The sequence below is a fragment of the Heteronotia binoei genome, chromosome 7 (genome assembly GCF_032191835.1).
Source record: "Heteronotia binoei isolate CCM8104 ecotype False Entrance Well chromosome 7, APGP_CSIRO_Hbin_v1, whole genome shotgun sequence".
Lineage (NCBI taxonomy): Eukaryota > Metazoa > Chordata > Lepidosauria > Squamata > Gekkonidae > Heteronotia > Heteronotia binoei.
The window spans coordinates 24002256-24028427 of record NC_083229.1 but is presented as its reverse complement, the minus strand read 5'-3'; the positions used below and the strand labels follow the sequence as shown (position 1 = coordinate 24028427).

Here is a 26172-nt window from a genome sequence, read left to right as displayed (position 1 = left end):
AAAAAAACACTTTTAAAAATTTAAATGTGTTCTCCAAGCCCCACCCCCCTGCCATCCAGCTTGGCTTGGAGAAGGGATTTAAAGAGACAAATGTCTTCTCCAAGCAGCAGGAGCTTCTAGATTCAAACAATGTGTGTGAAAGAGCCACGTGGGGCTCTTGAGCTGATTTGGTCACCCTGGTCCATACCAACTTCCCAACAATCCTTCTGGGAGGGAGGGGGGACCCACTTTAAGTATTTTCAACAGGGAAGTGGGGTGGTGGTGAAGGTGTGCCAGATTTCTCCTGAAACTCTCTCTATAAGGAGACCTCCACCATGGGATTTTACACACATACCGTTGGAATGTGTTGGGAAAGGGAGGGGGGCTAACTGCATTTTAAAAGACAAAAGTTAGGCACCTGCAATATACCGACCCTAATGTACTCCTCCAATCAAATCAACCAGTTTCCATTTTTCTTAAGCAGCAGCCATTTGGCCCAGGTATACAGGCTAGTAAGACTGCCTACTTTCAAGTTTCAGTACTGACCTTCATTTAGGATGAATTAATCTACACAGGAATAGCAAATCATCAATCCCATTAGAATTCTACAGTCTTAATCTCACAGAAATATACTTGCCTGTTAAAATTAAGAGTATTTTCTTTCTGCTTATCTGACATTTTCTGGCAATGTTCAGCTTCAAACACAAATGGTCCCTCTTCATCACTGTACAGCATGTCATTATCCAACACATCATTTGGAAAATCTAAAAAACAAACACACACAGAGAAGTAAATATGTAGCTATTTCTAATGTTTGGACTAAATGAAACATTCCGGGTCAGTATCATTACATCTAAATCATGCTAGTAGACCAATACTTGGTGCTATGATTAGGCATGAGTGCACCAACCCAAAAATGCTTCAGCAAACTCTGCACAGTAAAAAGCCATTCCAGACACAGCAAGTTCACGGAAGGTATCTTTGTTGGTCAAGTGATCCTGAGGTATGGCCTGGGACCTAGCGCCTGTATAGCTGCAGCCAATAAGGGACATCAGCAGAAAGCCCAAATGTCCCTGGACCAACAGCCCCACCCTTTGCTCTTATGGAAGCATTGGTATCACACAGTTATTCAAATACATAAACGTATAACTGTTAAACTTAAATGTACATTATTGCTCATTGTCTGTGGCATAATTTCTCCCCAAATCAATGAGAAATCCATATGCACATACCTGGCTTTCCCCTGCTCTTTTGCGCAAGCTCTGCATGTGGAAACACTTTCCTCAGCGTTTCCAGGATTCTCCGAAGTGTGTTTTCAAGCAGTGGTTTTGTAATGGTAGAGAGTGCTTGGCCAGGTGAGGATACTGCCCTCTGAGAAGCAGGTGTGGTTTTTTGCATAGCCACTACAAAATCTTTAGCTGTTATGTTAATAGAAGAAATATCCAACTGTAATTTTGCACTGCTGGTATAAATCTGAGGATAACGTCGACGCAAGGCACACAAAGCAGCTTCAGTGCATATGGACTTGATGTCAGCTCCACAATATCCTTCAAGAAAAAAAACTGCATTAATTACCGGCAAACAGTTTGAAAACACGTAGAGGTTTAAATGCAATACACCAGCATTTCCCGTTGGCAGGGTTGCGACCCGGCACCGGACCATGGAAGCCTTGATGCTGGGTCACGGGGCCTCCCGTCAATGTCCCCCTGGCCAACAGAGGTCAGAGGATGCAGCCACACCAGCGCGGGACCTCCCAATCCCCTCCCAGGCCAATGGGCATCGAGGAATGCATCCGTGCCAGCGCAGGGCCTCCCGACCCGCTCCCAGGCCAATGGGCGTTGGGGGATGCATCCGCGCCAGCACGGTGCCTCCCGGCCTTCTCCCAGGCCAGTGGACATTGGAGGACGCAGCCGTGCCAGTGCGGGGCCTCCCTATTTCCCGCTGGCCGCAGGGCTCAGTGGGCCAAGATGCTGGGCAAGTGTCAGCAGTTTTAAGGGTAAGTTGCTCCCATCCCGTTTCTTTCTTTTCTCTTTCTTTCGTCCTTGTCCCTCCTTTCTTTCACTCCCTTTTCCATCCTATTTCTTTTCTTTCTTTTTTATCTGTCTATTGTTTCCAACTTTCTTCTTTCCTTCTGCCTTTCTTTTTCCATATTTGCTTTATTTCCCACTTCCCCCCTCTCTCTTTCTGTCAGTCTTTACCCATCTCCTTCCTTCCTTCCCATTGCAAATGTAAGTAGACGTTGGGGGTGGGGGGAAGCAGCTTGAAATCCCTGCCACTTATTTTATTTATTTCTCTCTATATATATCTGTCAGTCTTTTCCCCCGTCTTCCTTCCTTCCCATTGGCAATCTGAGTAGACTTGGGGCGGGGGGGGGGGGGGGGAGAGCTTGAAATGGCCTTCCATTTCATGTCTTCCCAGGCTGCCATTTCATGTTTTCCCAGACAGAGTATTTTGTTTTCTGCTGTGTGATCCTTGTGCTTTTTCTTGATGTTTTAGTATTAAAATTGCATTGTAAAATCCCTCTATTCTCCTACTTTTCCTAAACAAAATATTGCAAGTGTTTTAAGCATGTTTGTATATCATTTCCTGTCTCCCGACTCCACCCCCAAATTTTAGTGGGCCACGGAGAATTGTCAAAATAACCGGGCCACAGGGGGAAAGTTTGGGAAACCCTGCAATACACCATTAAAACAATGAAAACGGTTTCCATCTATAACACACATTCCTATGATGGCTATTAATTGAATCCTAAGTATAATCTTTTTTTATTCTGCTTTTTCACAGAGAGAAAAGTCAGCCAAAGACTCAGAAGTGGACAACAGAAAACTGATTTTCAATTGTCTGATACAGCATTTTGCTCAGTCCTCCCTCTTAACAGTAGCTGAACTGGATGTAATGGCCCACTGTATGCAAACTGTTTTCATTTATATGAAGTTAACAGACCTTTAAACAAAAACAAAACAGATATGTCACTTGGTTATGAGCAACTAGTTTATCATAACAAGTATTTTAAAGAAAAAGGCTGAGACAGAAGAAATGTATTTTGAGAGACTTCTCTTACCAACACACTTTTCAGCTAACTCTTCGAGGAACATCTCTGATGGCTTAGGGGACCACTCTCGTGTGTGAATTTTGAGGATCTCTCTTCTTGCCTAATAACAAAAATGTTTATTTTGAAAAATTCTTCCAGCCTCTAGACGGATTTTTTTTAAAAGCAACAATTTGTCATCAAGGCAGCTTTCAACATTCTTATTTGTCTAAATGACTTTCCTTTCTTGCTTTTAGTTCATTTTTTTCAACCTGATCTTAACCATGCTTACCTAAACGTAAGATTTCACTAGACTTTACCATGAAGTATTTCAAGTGCTGAAAACCGGAGACCAGGATCCAGTTATTGAGCACATTTAGGGGAACCAGGGCAGGTGAGATTTAAGATGCAAAGTGATTTTTTTTAAAAAAAAAAAACCTCAAAAAATTACAGTGGGTGGAGTTTAAAAAGTTTTGCTGATAGAAAAACAAGATGTTTTTAGGAAGCACTGAAAAAAACTATGAGTGGTTTTTATGTGAAAATAAATCTTTGTCTGACGAAGCATTTCATTCATTCCAAATGTACAGAATGAAAAAAGTCCTTCAAGTTTCCCAGTGGAAGGTATATGCAACACTTCCAATATTTTATTTATTTACATTTAAACTACATTAGTATCAAGGAGGCATGGCAAGGGGTCAAAAGAATTCCAAAGCCTGCTTCGGCGGGGAGGGCGGGATATAAATCAAATAAAATAAATAAATAAAGGAAAAACAGGAGAAAGGTTAGATGGTTAAGGAGATGTGAGAGAGGGAGTCTTAGTTAAGTTAGAGATCTTTGTTAGAAACAAATGCAGAAAGATCAAAGTACTGCACATAACAGCACCCTAACTGAAATTCGATGTCTCAAATAATGATCTAAATATCTGGAAGTGCATTAACTGGATCAGTTTTCTATGGAACTCCAGGTGTGCCAAGATTCTTCTCTTTGAGCTCACTGATCGTCTTGTGCACTGGGCACTGCACCCCTAATGTGGAAAAGCCTTGCAATATTCAGTCTGGCAAAGATCAGCTTGTCATGGGCATCAAAGCAATGACTGAAGCTAGTAAAGCAGAGGTTTCATACCACCTCAGGTATCAATAGCTAACCAAGGCTCTCAGTGTTCAACACAGTGTCCAAACAGCCCACTAGGACAGCTCCAAAAAACTCTGGGTGCTATAAGGCACAATATGAAGCATTATATCCTTTTCAGCCCATATGCCTGCCTTCCCTCGGGGACCATTTAGAACAGAATGCAGCAGCTAAGACAGCAAGACCGACTGTCTATAGGCTCCCCTATTCCATGGACCATCAATGGGTTACAGATATTCATTATAAAAAAGTGAGATACTTACATCTTTATCCGGCAACGTGAAAAGAAATTCTCTGTCAAAACGCCCAGGCCTCCGTAAAGCAGGATCTATAGCATCCAGTCTATTGGTAGCTCCAATCACCACAATCTCACCTCTGCTGTCTAAGCCATCCATCAATGCGAGCAGTGTGGATACAATAGAACTAGAAAATAAAAACATGTCACATGTCACTACTACTTGGATTCAAATTTCATGCTATTCAAGTGGAAACCCATTCCATGCCCCCTCCCCCAAAGTCAGGGGAATCTTACAAAGTTTTTAGGGAGATTAGGGAGGAGGGGGGGGAGCTGAAATGAATGGGAAAAAACAGGTTACTCACCTGTAATTGATGATCTTCGAGTGGTCATCTGTGCAGTCACACACATGGGTTTTCCTATCAGGACGAACCCTACCTCGGAGATTTTAAATAGCTAGCCTAGGCGTTATTTTTGGCGCGCACTCCCTCCCGCTCTGGGGAGCAGGCATCCACTGCGCATGCCTGTAGCGCGAGGGAGGCGCCCAACCCACTCAGTTTCTTTCCCCGCCGCTGACATAATAGGAGCGCGGATATATAAGACAAGTAGCCAGCAGCGGGGACGGCTGGGCGGGCGTGTGTGACTGCACAGATGACCACTCGAAGATCATCAATTACAGGTGAGTAACCTGTTTATCTTCTTCGTGGTCTCTGTGCAGTCCCACACATGGGTGACTGATAAGCTGATCTGCAAGGCGGTGGGTGCTGGCACTAGAGTTGGAGGAAAAAATAGTGCAAAGGTTAGTGCAACATAGGCAGCACATTATAGGCTATAAGGTAAGTAACTACTCACCAAGCCCGGACCAGCTTCTTAGTCAAAGATGGAGCGAAGAACTGCCTGTCCAAAGGATGCATCCCGCCTAGCACGAACGTCCAAAGCGTAGTGCGTGGCGAAGGTCGAGGAGGAAGACCAAGCGGCAGCAGCGCAAATGTCCTCCATGGATACACCCCTGGCAAGGGCAGATGACGTTGACAAAGCTCTTGTAGAATGAGCTCTTATGGCAGATGGAACTGGTTGCTTCGCGAGCTTGTAGCACAGCTCTATAGCAGCAACCAACCACTTTGATAGTCTCTGCGTAGATATCTTTTTTCCCTTATGACGGCGGCCGTAGGCCACGAAAAGTCTGGAGTCTGTGCGGAACGATGCAGTTCGATCTATATAGTAGGCGAGTGCTCTTCTCACGTCTAGACAGTGTAGAGCTTCTTGGCCCTTATCCGTAGGCCGTTGGAAAAAGGCAGGTAAGGTAGTGGTTCTATGCAGATGGAATGCGGAGACCACCTTCGGTAAGAAAGCGGGATCTGGCCGTAACACCACCTTATCATGGTGAAACATGGTGTAAGGCGAGTCCGCTCTGAACGCGCAGAGATCACTTGCTCTTTTAGCAGAGGTGAGTGCAACTAAAAGAGCCGTTTTCCATGAGAGGAGGTGAAGTGGTATCGTAGCCATAGGTTCAAAAGGTGGTTTTACTAGTTGGCTAAGCACTAGTGACAAACTCCAGCTAGGATACATTTGCCGTAGTGGTGGGTGCAAATGTAAGATTCCCTTTAAGAAGGATTTCGCAGCAGGGTGTGAGAAGACAGTTCGACCCTGTACATGCGGGTGAAAAGCTGAGATTGCTGCCAGGTGCACCTTCAGAGAGGAGTACGTAAGGCCCTTTTCTGACAAATGCAGTGTATATGCTAAGATTTGAGGCATGGAAGCCGAGGAGGGTCTGAAATTATGCTTGGTAGCGTAGATGGAAAACCTTTTCCATTTCATGGAATATGACTTCCTTGTTGACGGTTTCCTTGCATTAAGGAGAACGTGTCTTACTCCTTCAGGAAAGTCTGAGAACATATCCTCCAGGCCGTCAGGCGAAGTCTGTTCGGGTCGTGGTGCAGAACCCTGCCGTTCTGTTGGGACAGGAGGTTGTGTGCCAGAGGGAAGTGATGGTAAGTGCTTTCTGACAGGAGGAGAAGGGTTGTGAACCATGGCTGACGTGGCCACCATGGCGTCACGAGAATGCAATCTGTGTTGTCCAGTTGAATTTTCTGTATGCACCGTGTTATTAACGGAAAGGGAGGGAAGAGGAAGTGTAGTGGACCGGTCCACGTCTGTATGAAGGCATCCCCTGCAGACTGTTGTGAGGGCGGACCTCTCATAAAAAAGATCGCACACTGTGCATTGTCTGGTGCAGCAAACGCATCTATTGACGGAGTTCCGAATTTCCGGAATACTGGCAGAAGGTATGACCGGTGGAGTGACCACTCGTGGTCGTTGATGGAATATCTGCTCAGTCTGTCCGCTTGAACATTCTGTATGCCAGGAAGATGTACCGCAGTGAGGTGAATCTGATGGGCAATACTCCAATGCCACAGGTGCATTGCTCTTTTGCAAAGGCGGGTGGATGCTGTCCCTCCTTGCCTGTTTATATAAAAAACCGTCGCCACATTGTCTGAGGCGATCTGTACGTGTAGGCCTTGAAGAGATGGAAGGAACGATTTTAACGCTCTGTGAACAGCTAGAAGCTCTAAGCAATTGATGTGGAGCGACTGTTCGTACGGTGTCCATTGCCCCTGGACCGTGAGTACGTCGAGATGAGCTCCCCAGCCCCATCTCGAGGCGTCTGTTGTAACCACTGCTGATGGACTTGGCCGTAAAAAGGGCATTCCCGCAAGCAGGTGAGCTCGAACTGTCCACCATTCGAGCGAAGGGAGGATGTGGCTCGGAACAGTGAGGACCGTTCCTTGAGATTGGTGTTGGGGTCGAAACGCGCGGACGAACCAGATTTGTAGGGTTCGCATGCGTAGTCTTGCGTGTGTCAGAACTGCCGTTGTGGCTGCCATAAGTCCTAACATGCGCTGAATGTTGAAGGCCGCTTGTTTGGGTTGTTGCATTATTTGTGTGGCCAGCGTCTGAATGGAGGATATCCTGTCCACAGGAAGATACGCCTTGTGGTCCGTGGTGCACAAACGAGCCCCAATAAACTGAATGTCTTGAGTTGGGGTAAGGTGTGACTTTTGATGATTGACCTGGAGGCCCAGGTTTGCTAGGAGCGCAAGTGTGATGGAAATGTCCTTCATCAACTGTGTCCTTGAAGCTCCCACAAGGAGCCAATCGTCTATGTATGGGTAGGTTGCAACGCCGCGTTGCCTGAGGTACGCTGCAATAACCGCCATACATTTTGTGAATGTCCGTGGTGCCGTGGAAAGTCCGAAGGGCAGAGCTCGGAACTGGTAGTGGTTGTTGCCAACGGCGAAACGCAGAAACTTCCTGTGGCATTGGTGTATTGTCAGGTGGAAGTATGCGTCCTGTAAATCTACCAGTGCCATCCAGGAGTTTCTGGGGATTAATGGCAGAATCGATTGTAAGGTGATCATTCTGAATTTTCTGTGGCGGATGAATTTGTTTAGGGCTCTTAGATCCAGAATCGGGCGCTGTCCCCCATCCCTTTTCGGGACTAGAAAGTACCTGGAATAAAAACCTGTCCGATGATACTGGACTGGGACAGGCTCTATAGCCGCTTTGGCTGTTAAGGTGTCTATTTCTTCCTGAAGGGAAGGTGATGGGGGAGTGGAAACAAAATGATGTCTTTTTGGTGGTGCTTGGAACTCTATGGAGTAGCCCCTCAAAATAATGTTCAGAACCCATTTGTCTGTGGTTATTTGTTGCCAATTGTCGAGAAATGGAAGAAGCCTGGAGACGTGGTAGAGGTAGAAAGTCAAAGAGACTGCTTCGATGAAGATGCAGCCTTTTTAGGTGGTTGTGGTCTCTGCTGTCTCTGGTTAAAGGATTGCTTTGGAGGAGGAGCTTTACGTTTCCAGTATTCAGATTGTCGAGGGGATCTGGAACGTTTGAAGGGGGTTGGTTTCCATGATCTGGGCTTATAGCTCTGTTGTTGTTGTTGCTGTTGGGCTACCCCCAATCTTTTCGCTCGTTTGCGGCTGTCATCCACGGTGGACAGTATATCGTCCGTTGTGGCATTAAAGAGACCTTGGCCATCGAAGGGAAGGTCTTCTATCTTGAATTTTAGATCAGGCTGCAACGAAGAGGATCGAAGCCAAGCATGTCGCCTTAGGGCAATGGAGGCGGCCATCGCCTTGGAAGTGCACCCCACAGAGTGACGGATGGTGTTTATCTGTTGCTTTGAAATCCTGTTGAGCTCCTGAAGTAGCTTGCAGGCTTGTTTCTGGGAGGGCTCAGGCAGGGCAGAGACTAGCGTATTCAGTTGGGAGGAGATATTGTGGGAATACGCGGCGAAGTATGCTAGGTAATTGTTGATCTTGGCAGTTGCCGTCGAGATTGAATACATTTTCCTTCCAAGAGTATCTAACTTCCTGCCTTCCTTCTCAGGGGGTACCGGGTGGCGGGTCTGTTTGGTTTTAGAAGATGAATGCACTATCAGAGAATTCGGTGCTGGATGGCTAAATAAAAATTTCGAATCCGGTGCTTGGATCCTATAAAGGGATTCGATTCGTTTTGAAGTCGGGGGAATGGAGGCTGGGTTGTCCCAAGCTTCTTTGATGGCTTCTAGGTGTACCGGCAGCATCGGCAGAAAGGAACCAGCAGGTAAATCTGAGTGCACCAGGTCGTGTACCACGTCTGTCACCTTGGGTGCATCCGAAGTCAGAGTTACGTTAAGTGCAGAGGCCATATTGGCAATCAAGTCCAGGTATGTCTTTGCCCCTTCGGAAGGTGACAAATCCGCGGGCTTGGCGATATCTGAAGCAGGGGACCCAGGGGACATGGACTGTATCGAATCCGATGATTGAGCTTCGGATTCGGCATCAGAGTCAGGTTCGGGTTCAGGTAGGTCCGGTCTGGTTGGAGTCGTGCTTTTGGGTTCCACTGGAATCGCACCCCTAGGTTTAGAAGTCGAAGTGGAAGGAGTCGGAGACGGCTGTCTCGGTGGTTGCTTGCTCCGTTGGACAGGAGTCGCTTCCTTGGATGGGTTCATGTGATAATCGGTTCGGTACCGAGAATGATGGTATCCGCAGCATGCATGGGATTCGATGGAAGGAGACCTTGAAGCATAATGGCGTCGCCTCGGGGACATGGATGGGGACCGAGATCTCGGGTTGTAGCGATGGCGGTCCCTCCCTCTACTAGGGGATCTCTCCGGGAAACGCGCATGATGGTACCTATATCTCTCCATGCTGGGAGACCTGGCTGGGAACCGATGCGCATCGAAGTACCTGTAAGCATCATGTTTGTGCTGGATGGGATTCGACATATCGCGGAACGATCTAGGATTGATGTGGTGTCGAGTCCACTGTTGCGGGTCTCGAATCGGCTCCAGCGCAGGGTCTAGCATGGATCCATGCGGGGAAGGGGATCGGGACGGAATGGGAATAACTTCTTCCGTCTGCTGGTGCGGCGACTCCGTAGCCGGGGTGGTCACTTCCTGGGTGTCGGATCCGGGAGTGGAAGGCTCGCATTGCGTCTCAGGCTCATTCTGTTGTTCGGAGGATTTTCTCGAGTCCTTCGGAATCTTCGGGTCCTTCGGGTCTGTCGGTTTCCGCGGAGCCTTCGGATCGGACGGTTTTCTCGAATCCTTCTGGCCCTTCGGGTCGGAATGCTTATGTTTCTTAGTGTGCTTCCCGCCCTTTGGTTTAGTCGCCGCGGCCGTTTGTTCTGACGTTCTCGCGCCGTCGCCGGCTTTCGCGGCATCGCCGGACTTATGCTTGCTGGGAGCAATGGCCACTGAAGCTGCCGACCTTGCGCCGTCCCCTTGGGGAGTCAGTAGGGGAGGCGACTTACTTGCTGACGAAGATTGCGACATATCAGGCTGGAGCACAGACTCCATTAAGTGGCTTCTGAGTCTAGCGGCTCTGTTTTTTCGCGCCTGTTTGCAAAATTGAAGGCAGTGCGCACAGGCGTCCACTTTATGGGATTCTCCCAAACAGAAGAAGCAAAGCGAATGCCCGTCCGATGTAGGGATTTTCGCCCTACAGCGCGAGCACCTTTTGAAAGTTATTTTACTGTCCCTTCCTTCCATACGCCCGGGGGGGGGGGTGGGGGTGGGGGAAGGGAGGTCTGAGGAAAAAGCGGGGAAGATATTTATCTAAATCTTTTTTTTTTTTTTTTTTTTTTTGAGGTAAGTGAGGAGCGCAACGAGGTAGGACTATCCCGGGCGGCGGTTGGAAAGAAACTGAGTGGGTTGGGCGCCTCCCTCGCGCTACAGGCATGCGCAGTGGATGCCTGCTCCCCAGAGCGGGAGGGAGTGCGCGCCAAAAATAACGCCTAGGCTAGCTATTTAAAATCTCCGAGGTAGGGTTCGTCCTGATAGGAAAACCCATGTGTGGGACTGCACAGAGACCACGAAGAAGATCTGGTGATCTTCCTTGAATACGTGGGAGGCATTTTTTGGATCCAAGCAGTAACTTCTGTGGAATTAGGTTGAAATTTGTATGAAAAAAACTGTTTTCCACCAGGACATCTGAAAACTCACAACACTTTCCAATGAAGGTTTGATCATGTACCAACCTCAAATAATTTCTTAATGTCTAAATTAGTCACCAGGTAAGACCAGCAGAATACATTAGTCCTTGGGGACTAATGATACTGACATAATGAGCCAGCTGACCAGATGTTGCTGCATGGTCTCTGAACCAGCAGCTATGCCAGATGCAACATAAATCCACTCTTGGAATTACCAGGACGTGTATTTGCATTGAACCAGAATTCAAAATTTGTTCTGACATAGAGCGGCGTTAGCTGGTGCTGCAATTGTTATTTTAGGTGACTAATTGCAAGCATGTTTTAAGTAGGCCACTCCACGTCAACTCCTCTTCCCCATTACAAAAATGGAAATAATGACTTGTGGAAGAGATTATTTCTCCAGGTGCTATTTACAATGGATCTTTGTTCACTGAGAACAAATGAATAATTTGAAATTGCAAGTAAGTTCTCAGATGAGCTTTCTAAACTATTAAAAGAGAAAACACAGAAAAATGTTGATTATCACAATGATGACACTAATTAAGCTTGTATTCATATTAATTCATTTTATTCTATTATCCAAACAAAATAGATCCATGGTAATCTATCCTTTGCAATTTTCTTTAAAATTATACTTTTTTAGTTAGAGGACCATAAATATGAAACTGAACTTAACTGATCCCAAGTTTTCAAAGGTTCAAGACAATACTAAGAAGACCACCGTAGTTTTAAATATATGGTTCATACCTGTGGATTTGATCTTGCCTACTGGACCGTACAGGAGCAAGACCATCTATCTCATCAAAGAATATAATTGAAGGGCGCATCTGATAGGCCTACAAGGAAAGTTGGATACATAAGTACTGAAGCAGCAACACAGAACACAATTGTGAGACAAAGCAAGCAAGATTACCTGATCAAACAATAGGCGAAGCTGCCGCTCAGATTCTCCCACCCATTTACTGAGGCAATCGGCACCTTTCCTCATAAAAAATGCTATTCGTCTGTCACCTTGAGTGCACTCATTTGCAAGGGCCCTGGCAACAAGAGTTTTTCCAGTACCTGGTGGACCATAGAAAAGGCAACCCCTGTCAAAAATAGGAATGTGAAATCATCAGTAAAGAGAATTCAACACTGCAACCGATCTCAGGCTTAACAGGATATAACTTCCAGTGGTGCTTCTTAAAAAAGAGCTTTCATTTTCCCACTTCTCCCATGCATCACAATAGAAACTGCTTCTGTTGTTTTCTCCCACCCCTGTTTTCCACTGCTATGTGTATATATGCTGAAGACAAGTGGAAAGTTGGTTAAGGTCTACGCCCAAGATTTCAAGAATGCTGTTTTTGTTAACTAGAAGCGAAATGTTTAAATGGCATACCTTGGAGGCTGAATTTTGAACCTCTCAAACACTTCTGGGTAAAGCAGTGGAAAAACCACCATTTCCTTTAAAGCGGAAATATGGCTGGAGAGTCCACCCACACTGTCAAATCGTACCTACAGAAGGAAAAGTTTACTGATGAAAATAAGGCCTCTGAGGCCACACAGACACCTGATGCAGACTGTTCAAGCAGGCTGTAAGTCCACTATTAAGAAGATAGAAGAAGATATTGGATTTATATCCCGCCCTCCACTCCAAAGAGTCTCAGGGCGGCTCACAATCTCCTTTACCTTCCTCCCCCACAACAGACACCCTGTGAGGTGGGTGGGGCTGGAGAGGGCTCTCACAGCAGCTGCCCTTTCAAGGACAACCTCTGCCAGAGCTATGGCTGACCCAAGGCCATGCTAGCAGGTGCAAGTGGAGGAGTGGGGAATCAAACCCGGTTCTCCCAGATAAGAGTCCGCACACTAAACCACTACACCAAACTGGCTCTCCAGGAATTAAGAAAGCTTTTAAAGCGTTCAGTAACAAATTACAAAGAAACCTGAAGTATTACAGACTTACTGAACAGTCAATTTGCATTGGATCAACATCAGCCAGGCTTGCTCCAATTTTCATACGATCCTTATGGATTCCTTTCAAGTCATCTTTTCTGAGGTTCAGAGGAAGGCACCTGGTTCACAAATCAGTTGTTGGCATGGGGAAGAGAGCAGAATGCTATCATAAACAGGTTGTTTTCTCTTGCTAAATTAAAATTTTTAATATTTAAGTGTCTAGAGACATTGTCATATTAGAAATTACAAAGCAGTATAGGTCATTCTCCTCTCTATTTTATATCCTCACAATCATGTGACATAGGTTAAGCTGAGACAGCATAACCCAGTGAGCTTCCATGACCAGTGATGATTTGAACCTGGGACATTCCAAATCCTAAACTAAAATTCTAATCACTATGCCACTGTTGAACAGTAGCAAGTCGCCAGTCCTGACTGAGTCATGCAAGTTGAGTGGTTAAAAGTCACTCCATGATGGCTGCCGGGCCTGGACCCACTTAGTCCTCCTTCAAAGGCCAGAACAGTCCTGGAAAAGGCCCTGCCCCCTCCCCTGCTTTTTACTTGACCAACAAAGGCTTTTGTGGTTTCCCAGCAGTCCCACAACGACTAGTGAGAGGCTATTCATTTAATAAAACCTACAAGTGCTTTCTATTACTGGGGGGAATTTTCTTTTTGTAAAGATTTTAGATTCTTCTGCAAACTAAGGGCTATTTTCAGATTTGTAGAAAGATTTGTTTTGCCTGTTCATGACTTCAGACTATGGATTTAGGTATCCACAGGTTTACCCATGTTGAGATATTATAGATGATGTTTCTTCCAGCAGGTTACATTTAACCCCAGGAAAACTGGATTGAATGCAGTTTCCCAGTAACTATATCTTATTCTATTGATAAACATATTAATATTCTGACTGGGAAAATCACAAAAAGGATACCTGCTTAATGCTTTGTTCAGACTTCGTTTCCTACGCCTTTCAAAATGTTGTTCGTCATCAGATGATGAGGATGATGTAGAATCAGTGTTATGAATTGCATGCTTCCGTCTGTTTTAATTTAAAGTAAACCACAAAAAATATACATGTACTATGAAATGTTACAAAATTCACACAATCAGTAAGCAACACACACAAATAATTCCCAGCATTACTGAAAACGGCATGCCACATCACTACCGGTATGAAGGCAAGCTACCATGTGCACCACCGGCCTACATAGTCATAGTAGAATAAAAAACAGCTGATGAAATTCATATTTCTGTACATCAGTTTTCATCATTTGCCAACATACAGAAGTATCACAACTCTGCTTTTAGACAAACCACTTGATTAAACTGACATTGAGCAAAGTATTCTTAGGGCACATAAAAATTGAACTGAAGATACTGCTGGTTCAGTAACTAAGGGGAACAGAAAGGATATTTGAAGTACTAACAATGGATCATTATAGACAGTAACAAACCTGTTCATCTTTTTGCAAAAAGGGCTCCTTGGTCCCGCAGGGCTGAAGGGAAACCTTCGCCTTACAGCAGAGTCAGCATCAGGATAAAATAATTTGGGCTTCCTCTGGTGCCTGGGCTCTATTAACAAAAAGAATTGTCATACATTTCTGCCTATATGTTAATAAGTGAAAATACACATGCTAATAAGAAGCTTGCTTAGGAAGAATCAAAACCCAGTAATAGCCAAGTTAGTTTCAGGAAAGCCTTCTTGTTACTATATGGTGGAAGATTTGCAGGGATTAAGGTACATTTCATCTGCTGAAAAATTGAAGTGGTCTATAACTAGTATTAAGCATTCTTGTTCAGTACAGAGTAAATATGAACAAGTCTGTTTACAATAAGATATTACAATAAGTGTAATATGACTACAGAAAAATTAAGCCCATAAAAAGGCACACAAACAACCTACTTTCTGGTGAGGCTTGATAGCGCACTACAGTTTTTCGCTTTCTGAGGTCATAGCGCTTGCGATTGTCTTCCCCATCTTCATCTTCTTGGTCTTCTCCTTCTGAAGACTCTGATTAATACAGAATAGTTCAACTTTTAAAATGTTATTTGCCTCATGCAGATTCTGTGAAATATAGCTCTAGGAGATATTGCCCATTTTAGATTTGTAATTGCACTTATTAAAACATAATATTGCACAATATTTTCTATTGCTTTTAACTGCAAAAGGATTTAAATGGAGAAATTATTGGGGCCATAAGCTCTTTACTCAAGGTGTTTTTGCACTTCTAAACTCCAGAAACATAGATGTAGTCAATATTCCCCAAATATGCATATATTCCTATTACATAGAACAACAAAAAAGGTACAATGTTTAATATGTCACACAATTTCAAAACATTCAAAGTAGCACAATAACCTGCACTCCCATCCTGGTTATCTGTGGTCTCTTCATCAATCCTCTGAATCCCTCTTTTTGTTTTCCCGCATGAGTATACATCAAGGTTTTCCTAGAATGACATGGGAAAACACTGAGTTGCTTTCTATGAGCTATGAATAGTTCACAGAACTTTGAAAACTGAACTGGCCTAATCTACCTCATAGGGCTGTTATGAGGACAGGAGAATGCTGCAAGCTGCTTTAAGGAAAGCTGAAGGGGAGACAAATAAAAGCAAGGATGGTTAGAAGGAGAAGCAACCAGGAAACAGATATACAGGTTGTCAGGAGGAGAGAATACAGTGCAGGGAATGGGGTACAGGGGAAATTAAAGTGCAAGTTCTTCTGGGTTTCCCATTTGTTATTTTATACTTTAAAATTTGTTAGTCAACTAGCAAATGCATATGGGTGAAAAGAAGGCCCATAATTCCAAACAAATAAACACCTAAGTGTGTATGCATATATCTGCTGTATTTACCATACTTGCTCAGGTAGTAAGCAAAAGTAAAGTTACAAAGCAAAATATACATATAACAAAGTAAGCAAGCAAGACATTCTAAGTTCTTTGCATGAAATGAATATGCATTACCGCTTCAGCATCATTGAACACTCCAAGGTCTTCCAAATCCATCATTCGTCTCCGGCGCATCTTTTTCATGTCATCCATTTTTTGTAATACAGCTTCTGCAGTGCTGATAAAAATGTAAAAAATGACACTTGTTTTAAATATTTGTTCATAAATTAAGTTTATAAGTTCATAAATTCAGACAACCAGGAACAAAGAAACCAGCCATTTTAAAATGGACAATGAGCATTTATTGTGTTCAGAATTGTTTAAGCATTATTATTGAGTAGTATGATATTTGAATGCTTTGACACACAGGTTAACATCCAGAAGGCCCCACAAGAACATACACCAAATGTTAATGTCTTCCTTTTCTGCTTACACCCCTGGAAAACCCATTTGTGAAGGTGAGAAGATTCTCTAGTCCAGGGGTGTCAAACATGCAGTCTGGGGGCCGAATCAGACCCCTGAGCAACTGGCTCTTGTCTGCTTCCTTCTCCCTCTCGCTCTTGCTTCCTTCTGCATCTCAACTTGCTTTGCAGGGCTTGTTCAATTGCACAGGAGCTATAGAGAAAAACCTCTATTTTCTCCATTGGTTGAGGCTCCTCTCCAGCCCAGCAAGGTCTCATTTATGTCAGATCCGGCGCTCACAACAAATGAGTTTGACACCCCTGCTCTAGTCAGTGTATGGGGTAGAAAATTTTCTGCTCCACAAAACAGTTGTTTACCTATAATCATCAGCGCTGTTTTGCTGCAAATCAATTATACCAAGATGCGTTAATTGTGGAATATGAATCATGGACATATTCCAGTGCTTGTACAAGGGCAAAACTTTTATATAATGAGTTTGTCTTCTTTTGTAACATTTAAATTGGAAAATTCTTCTGATTCAAATTTTCCTAGAAAACTCACAATCACTGCCTCTAGTGCATCATGCAACACAATTCAAAGGATTGGTTTTTTTAAGCTTTTAAATGCTTCATAAGTCTTTGCCAAAACTTACTTTGTAATAAGCTTGTCAAACAGTACTGATTGATTCATAGTGCTGTAACGACTTCGTCTAATTCTGCAACTGCGGCGGACTTCAACATCTCCATTTTCTTCTACACCATTACTAGGCGCAGCATTTACTCTTGGTCTGAGTGACTTTGACACAGGAATCACAGAACCTATTTAAAAAAAACACCTTCACTAATTTGTTCACAAAAAGAGAAACACATTTTTAGATATTGTATCTTGGAGGCTAGAGTTGGTTCATATATAGTTGCATGTAATATTATGGCATAATACTTATGTAGCACATCCTGGGTGCTTGACATTATACTATTTTAAAATGAAATAAGCCTGTAAGTTAGTTACAAGGCTTCCATCAAAAAAGAGGGGAAAGCAGGCAAGAGTGAAGGGTAACTTTCAGCTGAATTCATTATTAGCGCCTTAATCATATTGTGCTGGAGAATCCTAACCCTTAGTAGAAACTTTACAAGAGGTCATGGTGGAAGATGGTTTTTAAAAAACCAAATTTCTACAGACTCTCACTTGGATGCAACTCACAATAAAGAACAGTGAGTGCTCTAGAAATATCCAGAGAGTAAAGTGGTCTTCAGAGCAATTTTAAAGGAAGAGTAAGCTCTGACATGTACCATAATGTAAATGTGACAATTCTGAGCTAAATATATTTCCCTTTGTTATTTTATACTTAAACTTTAACTCTAACAGTCCTGTCTAAAAACCTATTTCAAGTAACAGATCAACTATAGTATACACTACCTTTCAATACCAAAAGAAACTTTTCTCTTTAATTGTCTGATTAGGAATATAAGCATGGCTAAAGAAAAAAATATAACCTCTGGCTTTACAGTTCCCTTATTCATTGGTGCGTTGCTTAAGCACATGGCTATGAAAATAAATAAGTGATGGTTAAGAAAGGGAAGGAGTCTCCATGTTTTTCCAGCTGTCTAAACAAGAACTAAAGAAACAGAAGATGATATGAAATTTGCTGTCTTGATGAACAATGTGGGGAAAATGGATTTCCTCCAGAAGTGTAGATTTGTTTCATTTTTAGAATTACCAACAGACCTTAGATCTGTCTTAAACTGTATACTGGCCAAGGATTTTACAAGCAAACCCTGCTCTGAAAAGTTTCTCCACTTCTATAACACTCAAGAAAAGACTGGTGCTTCCTAAATCATAGCAAAGCATATTGCAACATAAAATTATAGCATATTAGAAGCCACAAAAATAGAACTTCCATCCAACCCTACCAGTTTGCTGCTTTCTCTTCTCTCCCCCTATCCCAGATCTCCCAGATTTACAGAAATCTCTCTCCTTTCTGTACCTGGTACCAATACACAGATATTTTGATCTGCACTCCGAAGCAAGTCCAGAATTAAATATTTTACTTCTGAAAATAATATGGCCTAATCTCTGATTGAACACTACTAAACCTGAAGCAACATACCTATGTTCTGGAGAACACACTTCTAGAAGCCAGCAGTCAGATAACTAACTGGTTAGATGAAGTAATCTGTGTACATTTCAGCCACCACTGCCCCTTCCAGAATGCTGGCTTGCAATAGTGCAATGACAACAGAAGCCTCATGTGACATAATTCCCTGTCAGAATCTAGATCACAGATGTAACAATTCTTTTCCCTGGCTTTCTGGCCCACAGAACTCATCCCTCTGAACCCACTCACATCTCTCACACCAATGCTGTAGTCTGGGCCCTTCTTCCTACAACTTTACTAGTCCTACTGTCTGTAGCTCCACATCTCTCCTATCTGAGGTTTCCACATATTTGTTTTTCAGGCCATGGCATGCTTTGTCCTGCATCCTCTGGGCCAACCAACCTTTCTAGCACTCCCCTCTAGTTCCTTGAGGTATTCAGCTCTTCCTGACAATTTCAGGTACTACCACTATGAAGATCTGTCTGTTCAATAGGTTCTTGCCTCAGCTTACTGTTGACTCTGCTCTTCTCAAATCTTCTCTCTCAACCTACCCTTCTTTGTTCTCTAATACCTTTCATTCACCTACCTTCAGTAACCTTGCCCCTGGAGTCCCTATTATTGCAGTGAACAACTCAAATACATTCCATAAGAGAGTAATTTAACTCTAGTACCTCTACAGAAGCCTCTCTTAAATATAGCTACCCACCTTAGCTGATGCAATGCCCCAGGGCAGAAGGTACAAAGGGCCTACAAGGGGTCTACTAAGTCCTTTTACTACTCTACAATTCACAATATTTACTAAATTACCTTCTTCACAGGCTTCATTCTTTTTATTATCTGCTTGCAGTCTAGCAAGTTGCCTATAGAAAAACAAAAACATTTGATAAATCTTAAAACTGAACATCCAGCCTAACATCTGATTTCTCCACTTCTCTCTAGAAGCAGTACTAGAACTGTTTTCATCATGAAGAAAGGATTTAACATTTGAAAGAAATACAGAACACTTCTGTTCAACTTTCAGCTATAGAAACACATGATTTTGCAATCACAAATTGAGGGATCAGCTCTCCCACTATAATTCCCTTCATACACTGCTCTCATCATCACACAGCCCCCAAGAAGTCTGGCTTGTACCAAGCCCCCAAGAAGTCTGGCTTGGCAACCCCCAAGGTAAGGGCATTTTCCACACTAGCCCATCCTGGTGGAATGCCTTGCCAGATAAGGTTTGAGCCCCACAGTATCTTCTGAGATCTGCAAGACTTGCAAGTCAATCTTGTTCAGGGAGGCCTTCTTCTGATCTTGTTCTGTTGGCCTTCTTGGAACTCATCCATCCATTCACTTCTCTGTATTTTATTATTTCTGAATGGCCAGTGTCTGATTTTATTGTCTTGTATGTTATTTTTAGATGCAAGTTGTTTTATTGTTGTAATCTTCCCCGAGCCTTTGGGAAAAGGCAGAATAGAAATCTAATCAATATTAGCTTTTAAAAATACTTGCCCTGCACAGTGCCTGAATTATTTAAAATATTGATCTGTTGCCTCAGTAAGGCTATGGGACATCCAAGCTAGATCATGTTCTCATATAATCGTGAAAACTCTTTCAGGTGCTATCCTATAATCCTGATATTCTTTCTATCATCCAACACAAGAGGCCAGAGTGAGATATAGCTAAGCACCTTCCACTGTGCTTATAATCAGATCCAGGTGAATGCTCCCTCTCCTTTCAACTGCTATTACGGAGGCCAGAGGAAGACAGTGATACTGGGCAGGCATCCTTCCAGTAGCACTTGTTCTGAATTTGTATAAGATGCTTTAGAAGCCCAGTTTTTGTTTGAAAATTAGAGTAAGAAATACAAACACTAGGATTTAAATATTACATTAGTCTTACTGAAACCACAGCACCATTGTGTGATACCCTAGTTTGTTTGTTTTTTGGTTTATTGCTTTAGGAACTCAAGCATGCATACTGGCTTCCTCATGAATTGCGAACAGCAAAAAGTTCACAGGGGGAACTCTGCTGCCTCCATGTTTCTACGAAAGCTCTCCCCAAAAGCTGTCCTGAGTATCTAGGGACCCTTGTAATGCAATGCAAAGATCTGCAATTGGTGGAAGCAAACAATAGACCCTCTCCCATGAAAGGCTTTGCTCCATACAGATTTTTTTTGGGGGGGGGGGCAATTTCCACCTACTCTCTCATGCGCTCCTTCCACAGGGTCCCTGATCTTTAGGAACGGATTTGGTGGGAAATCTAGCGGCCCCGTGGCGCAGAGTATAAAGCAGCAGTACTGTGATCCGAACTCTCTGCTCACAACCTGAGTTCGATTCCAGCAGAAGCTGGATTCAGGTAGCCAGCCCAAGGTTGACTCAGCATTCCATCCTTCTGAGGTCGGTAAATTGAGCACCCAACTTGCTGGGGGGAAGGAGTGTAAAAGACTGGGGAAAGCAATGGCAAACCACCCCGTAAAAAGTCTGCCGTGAAAATGCTGAGAAAGCAACGTCACCCCAGAGTTGGAAGCAACTGGTGCTTGCACAGGGGACCTTTCCTTTTTCTTTCCTAGTGGGAAACCATGCTTTTCACAAACACTGCTCATGGTTCATAAGACTGAAAACATTGCACCCAGCACTTCTTGATCTACATCAGTTCTAACTACAGATTTGGGCTATATCAAGTGTCAGTTCACAAAGATTTTACTATTCATTTAGTATGCTATGCAGCACAACACTGATGAACACAGGAATTTTTTTTTAATATTAGAATGTGGATTCTATTACTTGGAGTGGGTTTGCAGTCAGAAATGCAAGAAATAAAAAGCAATTACCTTGTAAAATGTTTTCTGTTAATACCATTCTCACTTAGCATTGCCATGCTTTTTCCAAAACTTGAATCTGAGTAATGCTGATTATTTTTCTGCACAGCTCTTACAGAATGCCTTGTAAAATGTTCACATTCTTTGTCAGAAGCAAAGTCCTGAAAAGATACAAGTAGGAACACATACAGATTACATTTAGAAGCTTTGCTCCAACTTGTTCATAAAATTGTAAGCTGCTCTGAGTCTCTGATTCAGAGAGAAGGGCGGGGTATAAATCTGCAATTATTATTATTATTATTATTATTATTATTATTTTCAGGGAAGAAGAATTGCAGATTTATAGCCTGCCTTTCTCTCTGAATCAGAGACTCAGAGCGGCTTACAATCTCCTATATCTTCTCCCCCCACAGCAGGCACCCTGTGAGGTGCGTGGGGCTGAAAGGGCTCTCACAGCAGCTGCCCTTTCAAGGACAACCTCTGCCAGAGCTATGGCTGATCCAACGCCATTCCAGCAGGTGCAAGTGGAGGAGTGGGGAATCAAACCCGGTTCTCCCAGATAAGAGTCCATGCACTTAACCACTACACCAAACTGGCTCTTAACCACTACATCAACTGGAAATGAAACAGAAGTCTAGCAGCAAATTAAAGTCTGAAGAACAGCACATTAAATAGCCTGTGTGGTATAGTGATTAGAATGTAGCCTAACTTACTTCACAGGAAAAGGGAATCATGGGGAGAAAGTAGAGTATAAATTAGTAACAACACTGGGGGGAAAGCAGAGCCCTGACCTGGATAACAGCCCAGGCCTGCCCAATCTCATTAGATCTCATGCTTCCCCCCCCCCACCCCGAGTATCCTCCATGCCCCTATTACGGGTCAGTCACCAGAGGTCACCACGACTATCAGGTCCATGCACACAAACATAAAAAAATACAATACAAAGAGTCTCAAGTTTGAGTTGAGGATTTGAGTCAAAGTTTGCTAAGGTAGCAGCTTTGTGATTCATTTTATTCTTTCTCCTATAAGTCAGCACATAAGAATACCGCTATCTCTTCCCAGTAAACTAGTTAACCTAACAATTATTTAGGTAGTAGTTTTAAAGAACTCCCATTATTGTACTTAGGATTTTACAGGAATGTCCCTTAAAGATCGGAGTGATACCAAATCCAAAATGCAATATAGGGGTATTAGTATTTTAAAAAAAACCAAACAAACCCTCATTTTTTAAAAAAAGCAAAACCAAATTAGAACTGGGTGATATATGTGTTCCAGAGACAGGAACTTGTATAGAGTCTAAATAAAGCAACTATTTGCCATTTTTTTCTCTGCAAAACAAACATAAATGTATTCCAGGTTTCTTTTGACTGGTTTCTGAGAACAAAATCTTCAGTGGCCAACAGTTTGCTGTAGTTACAGACAGGTTATTTTCAATTTAATGCTGACAGTGAATAGTCCTGAGAATCTTCAGATTTTTAAACTTTGGAATTATTCAGACCTTGTACAAGGTATCTCTCTAGCTCACTTTACTAGTTGTAAAAGCATATTAGTGTGCTTAGCACACTTTTACAACCAGTAAAATTAGCTAGAAACACAATTATGTAGCCAATTCAAACATGCCCCACCCCACTGGTCTTTGAATCAGCACTCTATGCAGTTGTGTGTATGGTATGGAGGAACACATGCTGCTATATCCCCCACCTTCATACTAATGTACATTCTCCAGCATATAACAGGGGAATACTTATCTTGCAAAGAGACACTTTTCACAAGGCCTGAATAATTCCAAAGTTTAAAAATCTGAAGATTCTCAGGACTGCACTAAATCAAAAGGGAACTAATAGAACATTAATGATCCCACATCCTCATGTAACAACAACACAGCCTTTGTGGAGCATAACTTGACAGCTAATCCAGCAGCTGAAATATCCCAGTGTGCTTTAAGTGGTTCCATATTAGTAAGCGCATACACAAACAGGTACAGAAGAGAAAATGAGGGGAAAGTTTCTAAACAGCAGCCAGAGTAGGTGTGTCATTTTTCTATGCAGACAATAAATCTAACACAGGTTTGCAAGAAAGAAACCAAGGTGACCCACTATCCTTTAGTGTATTTACTTAAATATAAGATAGGTTTTCCTACTTATGCCATCAAAAAAAAAAAAAAGAGGCCATATTAATTTCATATGCAAGTCGCAGTTACATCCAGTAATAAAAACCTTGCTATGTGTATTTTTGGGGCTGTCTTACATTCAGGGGTTTTCTTTTCAAGTACCGTAAATATGTGACAAGTCTCCATCATTAGAGACAGCATTGCTATGATTACCAATTTTGATCAAGCAGCCAGGGTCTCTAACAAAGGAATAAAACTATTTCTTAATGAACTCAGATCTCTGAATGAGTAAGTCATCTGCCAAGAGGCAGCTATGTGTCTCCATGAACTGCCTGAAAGAAGGGTGGGATAAAAATGCATTAGATAGTCGAAATGAATACCAAAGAGTGCAAGCAGCTGGCAATTTTAAGTAGACAGAGGTGGGGGGGGGGGGGATTTCTAGAAGCTAAAATGAGGCTAGATGTAGTGTTAGAAAAAAAGGATGCCTTAGAGTGCCTATCTGCACTAAGCACAGCCTGCCTGCACATTAATCCAATATCAGGAAGACACAGTATGTCTCAAGCACTCTTTCACTCAAGGGAAACCCAGGCTTATCAGCACTGCTACTGACACTCCAGAAATACACAGGAAGTGCATCTTAGTATTCACACCACTGCTTCCCATGGTGAGAAAGGCAGCCTTCAAGTCAGCCAAACCAATTGTGAGGCTCGGGGTTAAGCCCCTTTTAACTCCCCAAAGGAACAAAAATTGGCTGGAAAATATTTCAGAAATATTGTTCCATCCTGGGAAGGGAGGCTGGCTGGCTGTTCAACAACACCTATAAACAAAAAGCTACATGTCACCTTTTCATTCAGACCAACCAAAATAAAACACACAACATCGTGCAAAATTCCCAGTATTGTTTTGCAGCCGTCTGGCCTGAGGAAGCGTTCTGCTTAGCTCAAAAGCGTCTACGTTGCTCTTAACTACTTCAAAAGATTGTGGCTGTTTGGGGAGGGAGTCGCTGTTCATTTGTTTGCTTTTATTCAAAGCGCCTACCTGGAATTACTGGGGTTTTTTTCTTAGATCCAGGTGGGCAGCCATGCTAGTCTGAAGCAATAGGACAAAGTTGGAATCCAGTAACACCTTTTAGGCCAATAAGAGTTTTATTCGCAATGTCTGTGATCACTCATACGCTAAATAATGCACTTTCCAACTGGATTTTGCCAGTTCGCACAGAAAAATCCAGTTGGAAAGTGCAGTATTTAGTGTATGTGATCGCAGCCCATGTAAGCTTTTGTGTGCTAAAAGTACATTTCTCATACTATTGTCTGATAAATGTAAGTTTTTGTATGCAGGCATACTTAAGACAAGGAATCTCTGAAAGAGTATGCCTGCATATGAAAACTTACATTCTGAATAAAACTTTGTTGGTCTTAAAGGTGCCACTGGACTCCTACTTTGTTCTGTTGTATTCAGATTGTAAGCTTTCCTGTGTTAAAAGCACACTTCATCAGACAACAGTATGAGAAGTGTACTTTTAGCACGCAAAAGCTTACATGGCCTGCGATCACATACACTAAATACTGCACTTTCCATCAACTTTCAAGGCACTTCCCTTGAGAGCCAGTTTGGTGTAGTGGTTAAGTGTGTGGACTCTTATCTGGGAGAACCGGGTTTGATTCCCCACTCTTCCACTTGCACCTGCTGGAATGGCCTTGGGTTAGCCACAGCCCTGGCAGAGGTTGTCCTTGAAAGGGCAGCTGCTGTAAGAGCTCTCTTAGCCCCACCCACCTCACAGGGTGTCTGTTGTGGGGGAGGAAGGTAAAGGAGATTGTGAGCCGCTCTGAGACTCTTCGGAGTGAAGGGTGGGATATAAATCCAATATCTTCTTCCCAACTGGATTTTACTGTGTGAACTGGCAAAACCCAGTTGGAAAGTGCACTGAAACTGCATTATTTAGCGTATGAGTAATCACACCCATTGTGAATAAAACCCTTGTTGGTCTTAAAGGTGCTCCTGGACTCCTACTTTGTTCTAATTGCTTCAGACCAACCCGGCTGCCCACCTGGATCTATACACACACTCTGAATACAACAGAACAAAGTAGGAGTCCAGGAGCACCTTTAAGACCAACCAAGTTTTATTCAGGAAGTGTTCGTATGCGGGCATACTTTCGTCTGATGAAGCGTGCGTGCACACGAAAGCTGACATTCTGAATAAAACTTGGTTGGTCTTAAAGGTGTTACTGGATTCCAGCTGCGTTTTTTTTCTTGGCACCACATTCCAGTTTGGCTGGAAAACGAAGATTGTTTTGTTTTGTTTGGGGGGGGGGGAGTGTTAAAAGGAAAAGCAAGCCGGAGCCACGTTCTAAAAAACTCTTTAAAACCAAGCCCCCCTTAGCCGAGTCTCCTCTGAGGGATTCGCCGCCCCCCCCCCAGGCCCAGTCTCTCTCCCCGCGGCCCCTGGGCACCCGAAGGGCCTTCCCTGCCGCTCACCTCGGAGGCTCGAGGCCCGCCGCGAGGCGCCCCGGACCGGTTCCTTCGCTTGCTCCGAGCCGAGGAGGGGCTCGGCGAGTCCAGGCTGAGGAAGACGGAGCTCGTCTCCATGGCTTCGTAGAAGGACCCCGATGGCCCGACCTGCCGGCGGCGGCGGCTCGCGTTGGTGGTGGGGGTGGCGGCGGCGGCGGCGCCATCGTTCTCGTCTCCCGCACCGGGGCGGCTCGAGCCGCCCCAGCCGCTCCGGAGCATCACCATGGCTGGTTCGAAGCAGCGGCCCCCAAATCAAGCGGCGGCAACGACACTTTCGGTGTTCATCGGCCAAACTCCGAATTCTGGCGCCACAGACCGCCGGAGCCGCCTCACCAACCGTCTCACGGATCCCTCCGCCACACAGCCCTTTCCTTCTAAGGGCAATTATCTCAAAACACGAGTTGGGAATAAATTATTTTTACCTACCTCGGTCTGCTTTGCGTCCCAGGGCGGCTACAAAACCGCACGGCGATTTTAAAATAGGTACCAATATAGGAATTATTTTTAGCTCTGGCCAAGAAGCGCCGAAGAGCGCCGGTATTCGCGGAAGGAAACAGGACGGAACACTTTTCCC

The 26172-nt window shown here is 43.7% G+C and overlaps 1 protein-coding gene across 2 annotated transcripts in view; it reads right to left on the bottom strand.

Annotated features, from left to right (window-relative positions):
• The window catches only part of ATAD2 (ATPase family AAA domain containing 2), a 58993-nt gene extending 33052 nt beyond the window's left edge, over positions 1–25941 (bottom strand). For both annotated transcript variants that reach the window (XM_060243252.1, XM_060243253.1), the window contains exons 1-17: positions 25566–25941; positions 20991–21139; positions 18980–19032; positions 16730–16895; positions 15751–15853; positions 15145–15235; positions 14689–14796; positions 14240–14357; positions 13717–13824; positions 12793–12901; positions 12229–12344; positions 11764–11938; positions 11598–11686; positions 4399–4558; positions 3041–3131; positions 1212–1526; positions 617–743 (exon numbers count right to left, since the gene is read on the bottom strand). In XM_060243252.1, the coding sequence (XP_060099235.1) occupies positions 617–743; positions 1212–1526; positions 3041–3131; positions 4399–4558; positions 11598–11686; positions 11764–11938; positions 12229–12344; positions 12793–12901; positions 13717–13824; positions 14240–14357; positions 14689–14796; positions 15145–15235; positions 15751–15853; positions 16730–16895; positions 18980–19032; positions 20991–21139; positions 25566–25823 (2336 nt within the window). In that variant the 5' untranslated portion in view covers positions 25824–25941. The remainder of the gene's footprint in view (positions 1–616; positions 744–1211; positions 1527–3040; positions 3132–4398; positions 4559–11597; positions 11687–11763; positions 11939–12228; positions 12345–12792; positions 12902–13716; positions 13825–14239; positions 14358–14688; positions 14797–15144; positions 15236–15750; positions 15854–16729; positions 16896–18979; positions 19033–20990; positions 21140–25565) is intronic.
• Positions 25942–26172: the final 231 nt, after the last annotated feature.